Raw genomic sequence first — 20,757 nt, forward strand, 5'->3', positions numbered from 1 at the left:
CCCCCCCCCCCCCCCCCCCAGCTGAAGCACGGCTGGGTGACCTGCTTTGGCCAATGAAATGTGAATGGAAGTAACATCTCTTTAAAATTTTGAATGTTAATTCCAAGCTGTACTCTGAGTGGTCCTGTCACCTCATTGTACTCCACCCCTTCTCTCCTTTCACGGCTGATGTTGGTTTGATCTGCAGATGAAAGCTCAAGGCCCATCCTGTAAGGGGATCCTGAGGAGAAATGACTTTAAGGGACTTAAATGTGCAGACGTGATGCTCCCCAAGCAGCCCCGCCTGGGGTCAGAGGATGGCGGGGAGTTTTAAACAGTCATTGTTTTTCAAGAACCAAGGCACTTACCTTAGGAATTCTGGTGGGCTTTACGAAATGACATATTAGAAAATAAGCATGAAATAGTAAAAGTAAATCTCTACAGAGTTCAGATTCTTTTCGTATTTAAGCCCAGTCTGTGGATGCTGAGGAATGATACAGAATCCATTTAGTTTTGCACCTGAGCTGTTACCAAACAGCTTTGAATCTTTCAAAGAGCAACAGAGAATAAGACAAGCCCCGAATCGACACCTGTGTGTGCGTGCGTGTGTGTGTGTGTGTGTGTGTGTGTGTGTGTGTGTGTGTGTGTGTGTGTGTGTGGTTTGCTTTACAAACTTAAGGAAACGTGACTACAGCCCCGACTGTCGCACTGACACCTACTTGGTGGGGCTGCAGGTGTGCAAGGCCTTCAGGTGCGGCTTCCAGGTTGCAATGGAGACAGATTTCTCGTCGGCTGCATAACTACGCCAAACGCACTGCACACAGCATACGCGGGGACATAAGAAAGAAAAACAAAAGAGAGGAGGAGAGAGAATGCAATGAAAAGGGAGATTAGTAAATTAATACAGATTAAGCATCTTTTCCTTGCCATGTTCAGCCCTGATAAATGTCTGAAGGGTGAAGAGGCTTGGGTGTTTTCGCCTGGCTGTGAAATATGCTCCACCACATCCACAGAACTGCTTTTCAAAATAACTCACATCAGAAGCAGAAGTACCACAAAGCATAACACAGAGGAGTTTTGGGATTGGTTAGGGAGAGACGTCAGAGGTGAGCTACCCGAGTGTGACTGACTGTGCAACCTGGGAGCCACTGCGTGCCCTTAATCACCACTTGTAAGATAGAGGCAAAGGTCCCTGGAAATCAATAAGGCAACTAGTAAATTAGCTAGTAAACTGATGACCACCAGGGCATGTTAATGATGTAGTGAAATCCCCTGCGGATGAACCATGTGGTACTTCTAAGGCTAACCATGAAGGTGGAGATAAGAGGCAGGCCTAAAACAAGGTGGAGAAATGTATTCTCAGGAATATAATCGGAAAGCACATAAGAATTTAATGCTGGGGTCTAAGAACACGTTTATAGCTCTTTGATGTGAAACACAAGCTCTGTGTACTTCATATAATTATACCTGATATATATATAATACAAAGTATTTTCATGTAATCCCCACAGAGTGTGGATTAAGACCCTTATGACCCTTATTTTGTAGAAGAGAAAATAAAGGCTCAGATAAATTAAGAGGTTAACACAAGGCTGGCAGAGGTGAGACATCACCTCAGGTTGCCTGGCTGTTGGTCTTAGAATCCCTCCACGGTCCTTTGCTGACTGCTGGGTGACCGTTGTTGGAACAGCTTCCCTCTGAACTGTCCATTTCAGAGGTTGCCTGAACTTACTTTCCATAGAGATTTTGGTGAATTCCTTCCTTTGCAATAGGTCTGCAAACATCTCTAGTGACCAAGTGTTTACGCCACTCTCCTGAGAGGAACATTTTTATTATAATTCATAAAACAAAACATTCTATTTTGTGTGACTAATTCATATAAACAGGTCATGCCCCTGCTGTCTTACCATCATTCATGATTTTGAAACCTACAATGAAGAAAACAGTGACCTAATAATATTCCTTTTCCTGACAATACATTGAATACGCATGTGCAGAAAAAAGAGTTAAAAACTGACATAACTAATTTGGAAAACTCTGGCTGTACCTATTAAAGCTGAAGTATATATACCCTATGATACAGCTACACACTCCTGCATGTATACTCAAGAAATATGCTTACACAAGCTCATCAAAAGATGTGTACTCTAATGTTCAAAACAGCACTACTCTTTTTTAAAAATCTTAATGTGAATTTTCTTATTTGTTTACTTACTGAAGTATAGTTGGTGTACAATATAAGTTACAGGTACACAATAAAGTGACTCACAATTTTTAAACGTTATACTCCATTTGTAGTTATATTGGCTGTAATCCCCATGTTGTACAATATATTTTTGTAGCTTATTTATTTTATACATAATAGTTTGCACCTCTTAAACCCCGACCCCTACCTTGCCCCTCCCTCTTCCCTCTCCCCACTGGTAACCACTAAGTTGTTCTCTCCATCTGTGAGTCTAAACAGCACTACCCTTTTTTTTTTTTTTTTTTAATTTTGGTTTTTTTTTTTTTTTAATATTGGAGTATAGTTGATTTACAATGCTGTGTTAGTTTCTGGTGTACAGCAAAGTGATTCCATTATACATATACATATATCTATTCTTTTTCAGATCCTTTTCCCTTATAGGCCATTACAGAGTATTGAGTAGAGTTCCCTGTGCTATACAGTAGGTCCTTGTTGGTTATTTTATATATAGTAATGTGTACACGTTAATACCAAACTCCTAATTTATTCCTCCCCCGTACCTTTCCCCTTTGGTAACCATAGGTTTTTTTCTGTGTCTAAACAGCAGTACTCTTAATAAACCAAAGTTGGAAATGCTCAAGCAGCCGTCCGCAGGCCCATACATGGGTGAGCTGTGGACTGCTAGCACAGTGGATCAGCACACAGGAACAGTCCACTATAACTACACCCAACAGTGTGGACGAGCTTTACATGAATACTGCTGCGTGAGAGGGACAAGACACAAAAGAGTGCCTGTGGTGTGACTCCACTTCCGTAAAGGACAAAAGCAGGGAAACCAATCCCCGCAGTTAGAAGGCAGCGGGGCGGCTCCCCCAGGGGCAGAGGTGGAGCGAGGGTGCATGGGGTGCTGACCACCATCTGCTTCTTTCTCCGGCTGCTGGCGACAATGGCAGCGCAGTTTTCTAGAGTCTGTGCTGCATTCCCTACGTACCTTATACTTCAATAAGATGTTCAAGAAGTGATATAAAAAACTAGGAAGATATATGGTAGGACCTGAGGGTTTTTATATTATTAAGGAAGGTTTAAATAATTGAAGCCAGCTTCCTTGCCTGGAGTCTTCATCACATGGCTCATGTTGGCTGAACCTACAAATCCCTCAGAACGTATGCTAAGCATCTTGGCATCTTACAGAGAACAAAGCAGTTGCCATTGTATCATCTTGAAATGTTAGTTTTGGCAAGTGCTGTACCCTCACAATCTACAGAATGATTCAGAGTAATCAATAAAGACACATGGGTTTATTATCGCAGCTTCTTCTGTAGTGAAGGCCAGAGCCCCAACAGTGCTGCTTTAATTAAACAACTTTAATAGAAGGCATCAGATATATGTGGACTTGGATACTGTGGAAGCAGGACTCACGCAGAAGTGAGAAGCACACAGCAGGCCTGGGCATTATTAGATATCAGTGGAAAAAAATCCCAAACAACAGTACGACAAAAAATGGGACCAAGACGTTACCTGCCAAAGTTATAAAGAACAGGGGGCAAAAGTGGCCACGCTTAGAAAATTGAAAATTTTCTTAACAATGAGATCTGGCTTCTTGCTCTTTTTCTATCACATTGATCTCAACAGCTAAGCTCTAATTCCCTTCATTAGGAACAGAGGGCAAGTGGCATCTCCCTCGGGGTTGACACCAGTCCGCAGTCGAGTGGCAGTGGAGCGGGTACCTATTATTTTCACCCTCTAATCACTCTGTCCTGGCCTCAGCTCTCCCTCAGCTTCTGGAAGCTGAACCCAAGGCCACAACCATGTGATCGAGGAGCCGACGTTCCTCTACTTTAAGCTAAAATCACACAGTGGTTGGCAAGAGAAAGTGCCCAGAGGGATTTAATTTACATGGCACACACACTCCCAAGGAAAAGTCACCAAAAAGCAACAGGAAAGCCAAATTCACCATTTGCTCTGCGACCCTCAAGGTAGCCAAACAAGTTCACACTTTGGTCTAGAGCTATAAGCGCAATGTCAGTATAGTTACGTTTCAGGGAGTATTTAGTCTGCATTGTCTGGAGCATTACAGCTATGGCGCATTTGACCCTTTCTGGAAACCTTAATTCCAGCTGAGCATCCAAAGGTATAATCAATATGGAATGATATTTTTCAAGGTATAGAATTTAAGAAGCCGGAGAATGAAAAGATTTAGGGTGAAAACCAGTAATATCCCTTTCCCCACTTTACTTCTCACTCATTTTTGTTCCTTAGTGGCAACCCCTTCAACTTGTATAGCTTCTGTTCCTAATTTTAAGAATCCTTATTTTTCGAGATTGTTCTCATATTTCTTTGAGGTTTTCAATTTTCTTACCATGGAAGATAGTGACATAGCCATGTACACACCTTCCCCAGATCTCATCCTACCAACAGTTTTTAGTTAATTTTAGTTAACTTTTAGTTAAGTGTTTAGTTAGTGAACACTACTTAGTGTTTGCATTACTTTGACCCCGTAACTACTGTTCCCAGCTCAGCAATGTGATGTACCATTGACTACATTTTTCTTTCCTGTGTAATTTATTTTGGTTTTTCTTGGAGCTAGTATTACCCTATTTTAATGTCTTGATTTGCCTTTATGTACCTAGGAGGAAAACATTCCTGAACTCTCCGACAGAACTCTAAAATCCCACTTGTCAGATACATCACGAAAGCTGTGTCTCCTTGCCGACCTCCCTCCGGCTCTCTGCTCTCCGGCCCTGGGACTGCCCCTCAGCAACAGCCTGGAGGTCCCCTCACTCCTCCCTGGGTGGGATCTCTTGTTCCCGGGACACCACGTCTCCTTCCTTTCTGGGTTCATCTCCTTGTTTTGGAGGATTAATTCTACCCAAGTAGCTTCTCCTGGTTTTCTTTTTCTTTTCCTTTTTTTTCCATTTCAGCTCTATTGAGGTATAACTGACCTATATACAGTTGTGAGATCTTCCAAGCTTACATCATGGTGATTTAATATATGTACACATTATGAAAGGGTTACCCCCATCTAGGTAATTAACACATCCATCACCTCACGTATTTATTTGCTTGTTTGTTTTTTGGTGTGAGAACATTTTGCTTGTTTGTTTTGGGGTTTTTTTTGAAATACATTTTTAAAGACTTTTTATTTTATTGCGATATTGGAGTATAGTTGATTAACAATGTTGTGATAGTGTCAGGTGTACAGCAAAGTGATTCAGTTATACATATACATGTATCTATTCTTGGTGTGAGCACATTTAAGTTCTACAGTCTTAGCAGATTTCAATTATACAACACTGTTATCAACTATAGTCACCACGTTTCACATTACAGCCTCAGAGCATATTCATCTCATAGTGAAAGTGTGTACCCTTTTACCCTATTTCCCCCACCTTCCAGCTCCTGGCAACCATTTTTTGCTTCTGTTTCTAGAAGGTTGACTTAAAAAATGTTTTTAGATTCTACATATAAGTGAGACCATGTAGTAGTTGTCTGTCTCTGTCTGGTTCTCTCACTCTACATAATAACAAGGTCCATCTGTGTGCTGCAAATAGCAGGATTCCCTTCTTTCTCATGGTTGAATAATATTCCACTGTGTATATATACTGCAAAGGAAAACAGTATGGAGGCTCCTCAGAAAATTACAAATAGAACAGCCATATAATCCAGCAGTCCCACTTCTGGGTATATATCCAAAGGAAATGAAAACAAGATATCTGCACCCCCACGTCCACTGCAGCATGATTCACAACAGCCAAGATACAGAAACAACCCAAGTGCCCATCGGTAGATGCATTGATAAAGAAGATGTGATATGAGCTTCTTGAGTAAGGGTAAATGGTAGGTAAAGTTTTGAGGTTTTGCATATCTGAAAGAGTCTTGTTACTCCCATACACCACGAATAATTTGGCTGAATATAGAATTCTAGACTGGAGATAATTTTCCTCCACAATTTTGAAAGTACTGTTCCACTGTCTTCTTCTAATTTTAAGGTTACTAATGAGAAATCCATGCAATCCAGATTCTGGGCCCTTTGGGTATGTTCTGCTCAGAAAGCATTTAGGATCCCCTTTCTTGCAGGAGTTCTCATATTTCACAAGGCCATCCTCAGTGTGAAGCTTTTTGTTCACAGTGCTGGGTCCTTGGGGGGCCTTTTACTGTGGCCCCTCCTGCCCTTCATTTTTGGGGAACCAGAATATAATATTTATTTGATAAAATTCCACACTTAGTTTCCCTGAATTCTTTTTGAGGTACTTCTGTTGGCTGAATCTTTGATCTCCTGGAAGTGTCATCCAATTTTCCTACTGTTTTTTTGTTTTATTTTCCATCTCTGTCTTTTTATTCTGTTTTGGGGAAGATTTTCACAGTTTTATCTCCTTTTCTGTTTTCTTCTTTTTCTGCTCTCATGTTTTCCACATCTAGGAATTTTTTTTCTGAATCTGTCCTTATTCATGATTAAAGCATTATTACAAAGGCCGTATAAGCTCTGTGTATGTGGCTTGAGTTTATTTTAGTGGCCTCACTTTGGAAGGCTCAGTTCTTTCACTAGAGGAAGCTGAAGTTTCAATACATAATTTTTCTTTGGGGCCAACTCATTTCCCCAGAGCAGCATCTTCTACTCTCTTCCCTCAGGAAAATGAGCCCACCTGTCAGCATTCATTTCACACACTTGTACTTAATTCCCCTGTTCCTGTTTCCAAAAAAGCACCCTGGCTCCACCCTGAACTGGACCAGCCTCTCTAGAAGGAAACCCACTCACACAGAACTTCTGAAGGATCTTGAAATGCTAATCCCCAGGCTTCAGTGATGTATATATGAGGCTTCGAGTGCTGGATTCAGATTCCGACACCAGGGACCTGAGTCCTACCTCTTGCCAAGTCCCTAGGCTTGTCCTGGGGATCAAGTGACATAATGTAGCAGAAACACTCTGCACACTTGTGAACAGAAGCACTTCGCAAGTCTTAGGCATTATTAATAAAAGTGGTGACATTGGGGCACATATCCAAAACGTTACTGAGGGCTGCTTTCTTTTCCTAGACTGCTCCGCTTGAAAGGAAAAGTTAATTTAAATGAATCATGCAAAGATGTTGACACAACTGAGTTTACTGCAAGCTGCTGGGGTTTCAAACTTTTCCCCAAAACCCTGAAATGCTGGTTAATTTAGTTGTCTCACCGACTGAACGACAAAGCAATCTGGGCATCTCCAGCGCCCTTTACAAAGACAGCGGCTCTGGCTCCAAACAAACGAGACTGGTCTTGGTCTTGCTGCTTTGTGTGATCAGCAAACCAAGGCAGTTTTATTGGGTAAGAAAATGCATGGGTCAGCAAATGAGGCTTGTTGTTTAATCTAAAGCATCCTTAACATAAACATCTACAATCTATAATCTAAAGCTTAAAGCCCTGACTTCTGGCTATGGGTTACAGCAAGGAAAAACAATGAATACATTTAATAATTATATCATTATTATTACGTCTAATAAATTACATTTGGACAGAGGAACAATCACTTTTTAAATTGGTAATTAATGAGACTATGATTAGATTTAAAGGTATTCTTGAATGTTTCAAGCCTTTCATTTTATATTCTTTTTTGTTCAGAACAACACATAAGTTAGAGTTTTAAGTAAAAAAATAATTAATGATTTCACTCCACAGTTACCTACCTTGGTACAAGTTCAATTATTGATCACAATATATATTACATAACTCAGTTCCATAAAATAAAAATCTAGATCTTTAAGTAAACTTTGCAATCAGCCTCTTCGCGTTTTACAGCCGAGGAAGGCTTTGCCTTGCTTTGGCTGTTGGCCAAAGGCTGTTGGTATAAATGCCTCTGGTCCAAAGACTGCCTGGAGGAATGGTAATCTGTTTTCACGTTCAATTGGAAATTTTTTTTGGGGGGGGGCACAATTTGGTAGTTAATAATGATGAGATAGATCAGAAAGTCCCTCCTATTATTCTCTGTATCTGTCTTGTGCAGTATGATAGCCAGTAGCCGTGTATGGCTACTGAACACCTGAGACGTGGCTGGTGCCTCCTAGGAACTGAATTTCTAAACGTAAACAGCCACCTGCAGCTCTTGGCAACTGTTTTGGGCAGCAGAGCTGGAAGCTCTGTGTCATCACAAGGGATCCACGCCTCAGAAATTCCTCAAAGGGCTCACTTTCCAACAGCATGGCCGATGGTCTAAGATTTTTTTGATGCAGTCCCCTTTTATACCCAGAAATATCAAGGATCTGTACACAGAAGTGGTTGTACTTTGAGTACATGCTGATTGAGAAAACATACAATACAAAAAGCTAGTAAACAATTTCGCGAGGATATTAAATAAGTTTGAACTTTATCCATGCCAACAGCACAGCCATGCTCCTGAGAGCAGGCAGCCTAGGTATGTGTAAGGTGTACCACTGGTTCCCTGTGTGGACAGGCTTGCTGCCCGAATGGATGCAAGGAACACAGGGAGTAGCTCTGCATTCACAGGCTGGAAAGCATTCTTCAGAACTGAAAGATGAATACGTTAAAAGAGCAACTGAAAGATAAAAATAGAAGTATGGGGACACCTCATAAGCAGTTAAGAAGCGCCAAAGGGTGGAGGCTCTCTGTCGGGGCATTTTGTGAGCACCCCGGCGTGTGTGACGTCCCTTTTCATCATGGCCCTGTCATTCAGCCTCAGATCTTAAACTCCTATGACTCAAGGATCTTTCCTTCAGGAAAACAAAGTTTATCTTTGGCGCCCCTTTAAAACCCGGAAATTTTAAAACAAGAGCCTCTCAGTGGTGTGCATTACACGTGATGCGCAATGGTCAGGAGTCACAGAACAGTTTGCTCGAAACACTAACACCCTCATTTAGTCACAGATACAAAGGGGTCTCCTTCCTGATGTAGCCCCTCCCCGCCTCCCCCCACCCTGCGGCCACAGGCAGAGGCTGCGGAGCCTTGTGTCGTGGTTGCTGCCCTCCATCCCCGACTGGAACCTGCAAGGTGCGTGGGAACAACGGGCCTGCTACTGTAGCAGGAACCTCAGTCACCGCCCTGAGCCCTCTGGTTCTGCAGGTCTGGGGCATCCGCTGCCTGGCATGGAGGGATATTACATAATCATCTTGTCTATAATTAAATACGAACTCACAGCATGGATCTAGAGGAAAACCTATTTTGTGATTCTAGGGTGGCTCTACTCCCAAAAGGTACGGATGACAGAAGGAGAAGCGCTCCTTTTACTGCTGAAGCAAATCCTGAGTTACTGGAACAAAGATTAAATGCTGAACAACCTATGTATTGAGTTAGCTTCAAACAATATGCTTGCTACTTCATACGCTCAAACGTCGATGTACTCCATAACTCCAGCTCTTAAAGTAAGAATTTCCAGTTATTGCTCTAGGTGGCATTAAAAGTGATTCCGCAAGTACTAAACCCTGACATTCTAAACAAATACGCTGTTCCTCAGAACAGCGGCACACATCGGGCAGCAGAAGGTAACTGCAAGGCGGGTGCTGATGCTGTGTTCTGCTCCATTACTGAATGAGCAATGATCTTTCACCAAGTAATGCATGACACATACTAGGTCATCCCAGGAGCGACGCGACTGCTGACCCTGGCATGGCTCTGCTGCTGCCGTTAGTGAATCCGAACAAAGTGTGGGCCACTGGCTGAAAATACATAGTATTTTTTTCTGTTTGGGAGTGGGGAGCACTTGACCAAATCTAAGACTGTACATTAAGTTCCAGCTTCGCTTTTAAAAACAAAACCAAAAAGCAGCTCCCCTAAGCAAGGGCACAGAGGGACTGGCCCACGACCCGGCGCCTGCAGAAACAGGTGTCGCCGTCTTCCCGGTACACTGACGCTTACCTGGATGAGGCTGGCAGCTGGGTTCCTTCTTTTCTCAAAGTGCTTCTGGCGGTGCTGTTCTTGTACTTTTAATGCAAAACCTGAGCCAAGAATGCCCTGCAACAAAATACGGAGATAGCGCTGAAAACTTCTTTCCCCCAAACACCATTAAATAATACAAGTATTTTAAAAAACCCTCTTCTTAAAAAGAGTCTGTGAAAAGGCCAACAGTAGGCAACTTGTCCCTAAACTCATTAAAACAAACACGATTTCATCTACTATAACACGTCAGCCAACGGCAAGCAGCTGGGCAGGAAGCAGGAGGTCTGCCCTTCTGGAAGTCACCAGGCCCTACGGTCTCTCATGGGGTAGGAGGAGTCACCACAATTCCAAATAAAAATCACCATTTAAAAAAATGTTTTCGCGTGGCCTTCTCTGTGGCATTTCTTTACGCCTAAGTCAGAGAGAATGGTCCTATCCAGTGGTGGACAGAGGGGGGATTAGAACTTGTGGCTGTTCCTGTCTCACAGATGTGGACATGGGAGCTTTCCTAGCACTTTGATGACACTACCTGATTTTATACTTTCCATTCACGAAATGGTGGGGGAGGGAGTGTTTAAGGTTAATCCTCAGCGATGCTATAATTCTACACCTACCGAAGGAAAGTAACAGTGGGGAAGGACAGTTGTCCAGATGAGACACACGCTCAGTTTTGGAGACGTCGAAGGTTTGCCGTTTTGCGTGTCTGTCCAGTAAAGACAAGAGCACAGGTCAATGCAAAGCACCTTCTTCTCTACCTGAGTCTTAACGGCACATTCTGAGCCGGGCTTGCCTTCCTGGCCCTGGCTCACCTGTCAGATCTTGGGGTTGGTAGGTGAGCAGTCCCTTCTGGGTTTATGCTAGCTTTTGCTGGTTTGCTTCCTTCTGCTGTCTCCATCTGCCAAAATATGGCCCCTCTTTTCAGTTTGCTTTGGTCTAAATTTGTGGAATTAAGATGCTTCGTCTCACCCTTGAGTTGAGGCTGGCTTTGGAGTTTGCTCAGTTCAGTCTCTGGGCTTTGTCTCTGAGCCTCCACTTTCCTGGTGTGGGACACGGAGCCCCTCTGCTTTCAAGTCTGGGATTTTAGTTGCTAGCTATAAATTATTAGCTTCTTATTAAACTTCGAGGAGTCTAACCCTTAGGTTACAGCTGGGCATTTTATAAGCTCTAAGTCAGTATTTGCCACGGGTCAGGACTATTTTCCTTTTCTTCACATGTTTGAAGTCACTCAAAGATAGTACAGGCTGCTCAAGGGGGTGACCTTGGGAGGTGTTAGGTCTCAGTGGATGAAAACTTGGCGAGGACATTTTGGGGCTCTAGGCAACCTTTAACCCTCCTTCTCATCCTGAGATTCCACAATTCCGAGTACCTCTGTGACAATGACCAGATAATAAATAACACAGTTCTGTTTAAAATGCAGTTATACGACGACAGTCTTGTTGTTAATGAGCAGTGACCGACTCCCCCATCGGTCAGGATGAGTGGCTGCGCCATGAGATGAGGGATGGCGTCTGAGGTCTGTTCCATCTCACTCCCTTAGTGACTGTGCTGTGCAGCCTGAGGTCCTCACCTCATGCAGGCTGTGACTGAACATACCAAGCTCTACGAAAACCTGGTCTATAGGATCTTATTTGTAGATTTAGACAACATCTCCCTCCATTTAGAGGTTATAAAAATAGCCTTCTGTTTGCAAATCCAAATCAACTCTTAGTTACGTATAACTCCTAAATTTCTTGCTGCTCCTTAAGAGCATTAAGGAAAAATTTAAGTATTTTCCTTTTAATGTCATTTTTCATGAAGTTTAAGCATGCAGGAGACTATGAAACAGCAGAATTTATAGCATATATTTATATTATGTATATTATGTATTCATATTATATGCATAGATGTGTATAATCCACTCATAGGAAGCACAGTTTAGATTTTGTAGGCATTGAATTAGCAGCAATAGCTACCATTTTTGAGCATGTCATTATGTAAATATGAAGTTCAGAGTTAGATCCCTTTTGGAAAATGAAGACAGGCCAGGCCCTACATAGCACAAACTTAGCACCTGCCAAACAAACTAAAATGTGGTGAAAATCACGTTGGCAGTGCTTAGAAACATTCGCTAGTAGATGGCAAATGTCGGCTGCATGTCTCCTGAGACAGACTGTCCATTACAGCAGTCACTGCACCAGCTCTGCTCGTCGTCTTCTTACGGCTGCTGTCCAATCCTGCCCCACCTCCCTCCGTCCCCAGCTCAGAAACAGAAACACAAGGCTGGTAAAATAAAGCCTGTTATGTTACATATATATATCCTGTAAGTTATGTAAGTATATACATGTAAATATAACTCATGTGCTATTCCTTCCAGTATCCATACCAATAGATAAAGTCTCAGAAATTGATTTTTGTCTTAATTCATTTCCTAAGATCAGATAACTTAAGTTTTGAGGTTTTAAGTTTTAGAAGTGCTACATAAACACCAAATAAAAAGGAAACATGTATTGGTCAGTATTTAAAATATTTATCCCTTGTTTAATTCTAGTTAAAATATACTCCCTTCCAGATTAGAAGAGCCTATCTGTACCCCCCAGTCCTGCACTTGGCGAACAGGCTAAACAGAAAGATCCTCTCAGCAGGAGGTAAGGGGCTTCTGCAGGTGGAGATAGGCCTGCCCCGCAGGGCGAGGTTGGGCAGGAGTCTCAGGGAAGGGGACCCCTGGTGGAGTTGGTGGTCTGTGTGACTCTGTGATGTGTGGGAGAGTCCTTCTGCTTTGAGGGAAAGATGGGGAAAGGAGCTTCTCTTTCTTGGTCCTCGGTTTACTGGGTAGAAGGAACTCAAATAGGGATGGGCCACAATCCACCTCTGACTTTTCTTAGCAAAATGCCAACGTGTTCTCCTAATTTCAATCTGACACCCCTGCCAGCCCGCGGGTGCACAAGACATTAATGGCATTTCTAGCCACCCTGTTTTATTTAAAGGTATGCGGGAACCACTGAGTCTTTCATTCAAGTAAGAACTCAGTACCTAACGTGAGGCTGCAGTAAAAAGATCCATGGTGAAGTCTACTTTGCTTGGCACTGTTAGGGCGTGTTCTATGCAAGCAAGATGTTCAGATCTCCAACATGTATTAATTTAACTTGCATATAAAATTGTAATCACTTTATTGGGAAACCTTTACAAGAATGGCCACTTAGTCTCTGACCCTTAACCTAAGAGCGACACAGCTGAACCCCCTGTGATGGTCCATGGTCTCAGGATGGAGTCAGGGCGTCTCGCTGAGGTGGGCTGAGCTTCAGGCCAAGTGGCCCAGGTCTTTACACCTTTGAACACTTATGTCTGCTCACTTCTTACCCATTTCTCTTCCCTCCCTTGCTGTTGTTACCTCTTCCTGGTCTAAAGTGTGTTCTATCACCGTACTTCTACATTGCTGTCTATAATCCTCAGAGGTGTGAAACCAAAGAGCTCAGTTTACCAGACTTTTCTCTACATTAAGCAAAGGTTACGAATGAGGCTCGAGGCTCTCCTGGGAGGACGGCACATACACGGTTGCCCATGGGAACAGCCCAGAGGGGGGAACAGCCCAGAGGGGGCCTCCTTCCCTGCCTGTAGTTCTTCGAGGGATCACACGGGTTGTTATACCTGTGGCCTCAGGATAAGTATAAACACAACAGAGGCAGATCTTTTGCGCCATTATTTTGGGAAAAGAGTGCAAGACTACATTTTACTGTTTCTAAAGGTATTTTCCTGTAGGGAATCTGGTTATTGAGTGGGTCTCTGCCCACTGAATTGCTGGGCAGAGAATTGAATTCTGGTCTGAATTGCTGAGGTTGCCAGATTCCGCTGACTCTGGATAAGTGAGACGCTTTTTGGACTCCGCTTCATTTTGTCACAGCAGGAAACACACACATCATGAAAATTTTCTTTGACAAGCACCTGACTTACATCATTGGTCTTAACAGACTTTCTCTGGGTGTGATAATTTTTCCTACCTGATATTGATAAAGAAAGGTACTCAGGGTTTCTCTTACGGGCTGACTTGCGTCCAAAATTCATAGGCTGTAGTCCTAATCACCAGGACCTCAGATGTGACCTTATTTGGAGAAAAGGTCTTTACGAAGGTGATCAAGTTACAGTGAGCTCATTAGGGTGGGCCTTAACCTAGTATGTCTGGTGTCCTTTTTTTTAAAATTAATTACTTAATTAATTTGTTTATTTTCGGCTGCGTTGGGTCTTCCTTGCTGCGCGCAGGCTTTCTCTAGTTGCGGCGAGCGGGGGCTACTCTTCCTTGCGGTGCGCGGGCTTCTCATTGCAGTGGCTTCTCTTGTTGCGGAGCACGGGCTCTAGGCTTCAGTGGCTGTGGCACGTGGGCTCAGTAGTTGCGGCGCACGGGCTTAGTTGCCCCGCGGCATGTGGGATCTTCCCGGACCAGGGCTCGAACCTGTGTTCCCTGCACTGGCAGGTGGATTCTTAACTCCTGAGCCACCAGGGGAGCCCCCCTATGTCCTTTTAAGAGGAAACCTGGACACAGACATGGGCAGAGGGAAGATGATGTGAAGATACAGTGCTCAGACGGCCATCTACGAGCCCTGGAAGAGGCCTGGCCACATCCTCCCTTGCAGCCCTCGAGAAGAACCGGCCCTGCCAGCTCCGTGATCCTGGACATCCAGCCTCTAGAACTACGAGACAATAAAGTTCTGTTGTTTAAGTTAAGCCAACCAGTCCGTGATGCCTTGTTACAGCAGCCCTAGCAAGCCAACACAGTCACACGTGGGCAGCACATGACAAACCCGGATTCAAAGTGGGGTCTGATGCCCGTGCTCTCGCGTGGTCTCTTGGGACCCTTCTCTGACCTTGGATGGTCCGGGGTGCAACCAGTTGGTCAGTCTGGAGCTGAGCTCTGGCCACGGGAAGGACAAGGGGTCCCAGGCAGAGGGGGAGCCCCCGGCAGCTACAGGCTGTGGTGCTGAAGGCCCCACCCCCTTGGCTCCTGGGAGGGCTGCCCCGGGGCCTCTGCAGCAGAGGCTGTGACGTGAGCCAGCCTGTGTCTGGGGCAAGACTGAGGCTGCTGTTCCCTAAGCGGGATGGCGGCCACGGCTCTCACAGTCCTGCTTGTTGGCTCCTCTCCAACAAGGGGAAGCCAAAAGCAAGCTCTTGGGGAGAGAGGCAGGTGGAAATACTCTGACCAAGTGCCTTTGAAGACACAAGAGGATAAAACAATCAGAAAGGAAGGCTTCATCCAGTACGGAGAAAATAATCAGAAGCTTAAGAGAAGGGAAGTGTGTTCTTCATTCTGATAGGACACTGGTTGTTAGCAAAAATCAATGATGACACAAGGAATAAATCATCTGACACATTAATAAAAACCCTTTAAATTCGTATGCTTTTCACTCAAGTGGACCTGAGAGGTAGCTACTCCACGTGGGCACATGCATCTCTTCAGGAGTGCCCACCTTATGCACCTAATGGGAACCATCAGTTTAAGAGGAGGATATCTTTAAATCTTTACACATAGTTTCAATGTATTAGTAGCCTGTTGACTGAGAGATGGTGTTGCCTCAATTATCATTTGGTCCTAAAGCCTCAGCTGGTATAAGACTCTCAGGTTAAGCGACTCCGAGGGAAGACCATATTTTGTAAATTATCCAACTAGATACATACAGAAAAGTCAACATTACATCAGAAAAATGATATTAGTAAATGATATAGCTATGTTCTAGGGCATACCGTTTTATGAAAGCTCGTGCTAATAAACCTCCAAGATCCAACTGAAAGTGCTTAAGTTTTGCAAAGATACTCACAGCAGGAAGTGCAAAGAAAGAAATGCCCAGGAGTGCAAAGCCTGCAGAGAGCAGCCTTCCCAGCCAGGTCAGGGGGGTTTTGTCTCCATAGCCGATTGTGGTCAATGTTATCTAAAAACAAAATAAATAGGACGTGCAGCTTAAGTACTTGAGAGGAAAGTCAGGACCCATGAACAGGAGGCAAAGCAACCTTTCCACTGAATCATCATTCAACCAGTCTGGTTGGTGCATTTTATTACTGTGCTTTAACTTTCCATGACGCATAACAGAACTTCTCGTTGTTTAAGGAAGGGAATAGCCTACATACTTGTTCCTCCCTTATAACACAGTTTTCCATCTTTTCTAAGTGCATTCAAAGAAAGGCTATGTTATATAGTAAGTGGATAACCATCAATGATACAGAAACGACAGCACTATGGATTTAGGACTGGATCAGTACACAACAATAGTTTATGTTAATTCAGGCTGTCCATTTATTTCTTTGGCGGGCATTTCCTGAAGGTCTGGTGTGTGCAAGGTATGTGTTTTGATTTGTAGTGGAACAAAAATGAGAGGTACATAGTTCCTGTCCTGAGATATTTATGGCCTAAGAGGGGAGATATGTCACACACAAATCATTAAAACGCAAAATAGGGCAAGACAGGTATTATGATGAATGCACAAAATAATTTGCTGCTCAAATTCAAAGAAGAGATTATTACCAGCTTGGGGTGCTGAAGCAGCTTTGTTGGGAAGATGTCATCACACCCAGGCTTTGAAGGAGGGGTAATATTTTGAGAGGCAGAAATGATAGAGTGATCTAGGGAGGGGAAACAGGTGACCAGCTGCACAGCAGTGAAATAAACAGGGTGGGTTCTGGAACGTGTGTTCAGTTGGGCCGGAGCACGGTGGGTCTGAAGAGGAGGCTAACCAGGTACGCTGAAGCTGGACCAGAGGGTGTCTTTGAAAAATTATCCCTGGGTCGTGTCTCCCCGATGGTCAAGTGCTCCAGGGGCTGCCCATGTGCCTTAGAACAAAGCCCTGGCTCCAGTCCAGGACCGATGAGGTTCTGCCTGATCTGGCAGAATGATGGGGCAACTGAATCGGAACAGCGGGAGTGGGACAGTACCGGGTGGAGAGTAAAGAGATGAGCTGAGGAAGTTCACTAGAAGCCTGTCTGAGACGAAGGGGAAGATGAAATCTACATGACTGGCAAGTTTCAGCTGGGAAGATGACTGCCCCATAAATAGAAATATGATAATGAGAAAGAGGAGGGTTTGGAGCAAAGAAGACGAGTGGCTTTCAAATGAGGGTTTTTAAACTATCAACATGACGCTGATCTAGAAATGTCTGAGCAACGAATTAAGAAGGAGAGCTTGAGTCTTGAGAGATTGAGGTTGGCATGAAATCTGGGTTTTGGAATAGGGTGCCGAGTGACTCTTTAAGCTCTGTGAAGAAATAAGGTTGCAAATGGTGCAAAGGAGGGGCCAAGGGCACCTCCTCAGGAGACACAGACATGTAAGGGATGGAGGGGAAAGGAAAGTCAGAGGAGAATACAGTTTTTCAAAAGTAGGAGGACTGGGAATGGGTTATAGAATGGAAACTCAATGAAGAGAGTTTCACAGAGGACCAGGTGAGCCCTGATGCCACAGGCTCAGGGAGAACAAGGAGAATGAGGACTGAGAAAAGATGTGGACACAGAGACAGGCGTCACTGGTGATTTCTAACAGCGGCGGTTTGGGGCAGGTTGTCCTCCCCGGGCTCTGAAGGAGGGCCAATTAGTTGCGAGGCAGAAAGGGTGGAAGAAGAGGCGCTCTGTGATGGAGACCCTCCGGAAGCGCTCGGCTCAGCTGGCCACCACTCCCTAGACCCTCTCCTCTCTCCTCGCTTTTGTGCTTCTCCTTTTACATCTTTGGCGGCTCCTTTTACGTGGCTCCTCCTACCCCAGCCCACCTCCAAATACTGGATTCTTAAGCTTTGCTTCTGGGTCTTTTTCTCTTTTAAAAATTCTGTTCTTCTCGAGACTTCCCTGGTGGTGCAGTGGTTGAGAATCCGCCTGCCGATGCAGGGGACACGGGTTCGAGCCCTGGTCCGGGAAGATCCCACCTGCCGCGGAGCAACTAAGCCCGTGTGCCGCAACTACTGAGCCTGAGCTCTAGAGCCCACGAGCCACAACTACTGAGCCCGCATGCCGCGAGTACTGCAGCCTGTGCACCTAGAGTCCGTTCTCCGCAACAAGAGAAGCCACCGCAAAGAGAAGCCCACACACTGCAACGAAGACCCAATGCAGCCAAAAATAAGTAAATGAAATAAATAACTTTATAAAAAAAATAAAAATTCTACTCTTCTGTAACTTTCCCCCTTTCCCCTCCTTTCTCTCTCTTCCCCAGCGACGTGAAACGCTCTCATGGGTATAAATACCATTTTTATGCTGAACACACTGAGTTTCTACCTCCAGGCCAGACCACTCTTCTGAGCTCTGGATTCACACATCTGCAGCGGGTATTCTGTTGGGATGCTGCACAGTCATTTAAATTGAACATGTCTAAGGACTTCCCTGGTGGTCCAGTGGTTAAGACTCCACGCTTCTGCTGCAGGGGGCGCGGGTTGGATCCCTGGTCGGGGAACCAGGATCCCGCATGCCGCATGGCCAAAAAAACAAATAAAGTAAAATAAAATAAAAGCAGGTGTTGTGAATTAAAGGATGTGAAACAAATAAAAAAAATATAAACTGAACATGTTTAAAACGGAAATTGTATCATCCTAAACCCGCCGCTCCCCCGATGACACCCCCTCCTGGTCGAGAGCCCCACGGACCACCGTGCTGCTCAATCAGAAGCCTTGGGGCACTGCTGCCGCTCCCTCCCCGCAGGTGTCTCTCTGAATACCTCAGCAGGTTCCGCTGCTTTGATCTCCCCAATCCCACTGCCTTCTCTCTGTCATCACGGCCACCACTGAAGACCGGGCTGCTAGAGCAGCCTCTTTTTTTTTTTTAGACGATAATTATTCCAGTTTTATTAAGGAATGGTTGACATACATCACTATTTAAGGTGTACGGCATGACGGTTTGATTAACACGTACTGTGAAATGACGACCACAGCAGGGTTAGTGAACATCCATCATCTCAGAGAGACGCAGAGAAAGAAAAGAGTGATGAGAACTTTTAGGCTTTACTCTCTGAGCTTTCCTGTATATTATATGGGAATGTCAACAACGTCACCATGTGGTACTAACATCCCTGGTACTAGTTTATCTTATAACTGGAAGTTGGTACCTTTTGGCCACCTTCCTCCACTCCCCGCCCCTCTCGTAACCACAAATATCACCTCTTTCCGTGGGTTTTTTTGGTAAGCTTCCACATATAAGTGAGATCACACAGTGTCTGTCTTTGTCTGCCTTGTTTCACTTAGCGCTCAAGGTCCATGCACGTGGTCACGGACGACAGGGTTTCCTCGTTTTCGTGGCTGAGTAGCACCGTCGTGTATACACCACACCTGCCTGCACGCTCGTCGCCGTGCACCCTGAGGCTGCCCCTGCATCCTGGCTCATGTGTGTCATGAGCTGCCGTCTCTCAGTTGCTCTTTCTGGCCTCTCTCAGTTCCTTCTCTGCACACCTGCAAGGGCTATTATTTTCTTACTCCTCTCTAAAAATCCTGCAATGGCTATTCACCAAATTCAGAATAAATTCTAAGCTCCTAGCTACGGAACTCATGACCTGGTCTCTGCCCAAGTCTCCAAGGTCCCCCTGGTCCCCCCTTGCTCACTGCACTTTAACTACAGTGTCCTTTCAGCTCCTCTGATGGGCCAGGCTATCCTGCCACAGGGCCTTTGCACACTCTGCTCCCTCAGCCCCCAGTCTTCCTGAGGCTCCTTCTCAACCTTCAGGTGTTATCCAAAACACTCTGTCCTCAGAGAGGCCTCCCCTGGCCACTGTGCCCAGGCGGCCTCTGGTCTGTCTCTGTCCTGCTCATTTCCTGTCAGCACTTATCATGAGGGGTAGTGTACTACTGCTCTACTTTCCTCTGGGGAGGGGTCCTTATTTCCTCTACTAGAAGGAGGGACCGTGTCTTTACTCTTTGTTTTCTCTCTAACATCCAGCATGTTGTTTGCCTCCAGAGTAAGAGGAACTCAATAAATATTTAGTAAATAAATAAAGAATTCTTTCAAGAACATTGGCAACAGAGTGAGAAACATGGGGCCAGAACTCCCGGAAATCTCGGATGTGAGTGGGTGCTTTCTAGGATGTGTTTGTGCCTGTCTGCAGAGAGGCCGAGGCTGAGGAGGGGAGGGTGGGAGCTTTATGATGGGGGGGTACCCGAGGAGGAGGGACATAGGGTCAAGGACAGGGTGGAGGGTTGGCCTTGGCAGTGTGAGAGGAGGGCAGGGCTGGAAAGCTCAGGCCAGTTCCCGTCAGCAGTGAAGGACAAAGGAGGGTCACCTGTGGGGAGCAAAGGGCCTGGAACAGGAAAGGCTCGGGCTGTGAGAGGGAACCGGCAGTAGAACCCAGCAGCCAAGTGAATCAGATGCCACCAGCAGTACGGGGAGAGGATTCTCAAAGGAATTCCTTGAGATTGCAGAAGCAGCATTCCTGGCTCCATTTTATTACAGGTTCCTAATTTTAAATATGTGGGAAAGATTTTAATCTATTATACCTGTTCTGCAAGATAGCTTAATCCTTTCCAGTAGTTTATTAATAATAATAATAAAGGGGAGGAGAAATGTCATGGTTTGGTCACGGCAATAACTTTGCACTTCTCCGTCTGCTTTCCATTCCGATCACACATCTGAGCTGTTCTCCTTGTGGCTCAGTGCTCAGAGTGCGTTTTTTTTTTTTGCGGTACGCGGGCCTCTCACCGTTGCGGCCTCTCCCGCTGCGGAGCACAGGCTCCGGACGCTCAGGCTCAGCGGCCATGGCTCACGGGCCCAGCCGCGCCGCGGCATGTGGGATCCTCCCGGACCGGGGCATG

General features: G+C 45.0%; 1 protein-coding gene across 1 annotated transcript in view; it reads right to left on the reverse strand.

Moving 5' to 3' along the window:
* LOC103086918 (potassium voltage-gated channel subfamily KQT member 5-like) overlaps positions 1-20,757 on the reverse strand; it is a 564,354-nt gene that overhangs the window by 66,155 nt on the left and 477,442 nt on the right. The window contains exons 6-8 of the mRNA XM_007456126.1: positions 15,811-15,921; positions 10,007-10,102; positions 699-793 (exon numbers count right to left, since the gene is read on the reverse strand). Of these exons, the coding sequence (XP_007456188.1) occupies positions 699-793; positions 10,007-10,102; positions 15,811-15,921 (302 nt within the window). The remainder of the gene's footprint in view (positions 1-698; positions 794-10,006; positions 10,103-15,810; positions 15,922-20,757) is intronic.

Source organism: Lipotes vexillifer, unplaced genomic scaffold (assembly GCF_000442215.2).
Source record: "Lipotes vexillifer unplaced genomic scaffold, Lipotes_vexillifer_v1.1 scaffold693, whole genome shotgun sequence".
In the NCBI taxonomy this organism is placed as follows: Eukaryota; Metazoa; Chordata; class Mammalia; order Artiodactyla; family Lipotidae; genus Lipotes; species Lipotes vexillifer.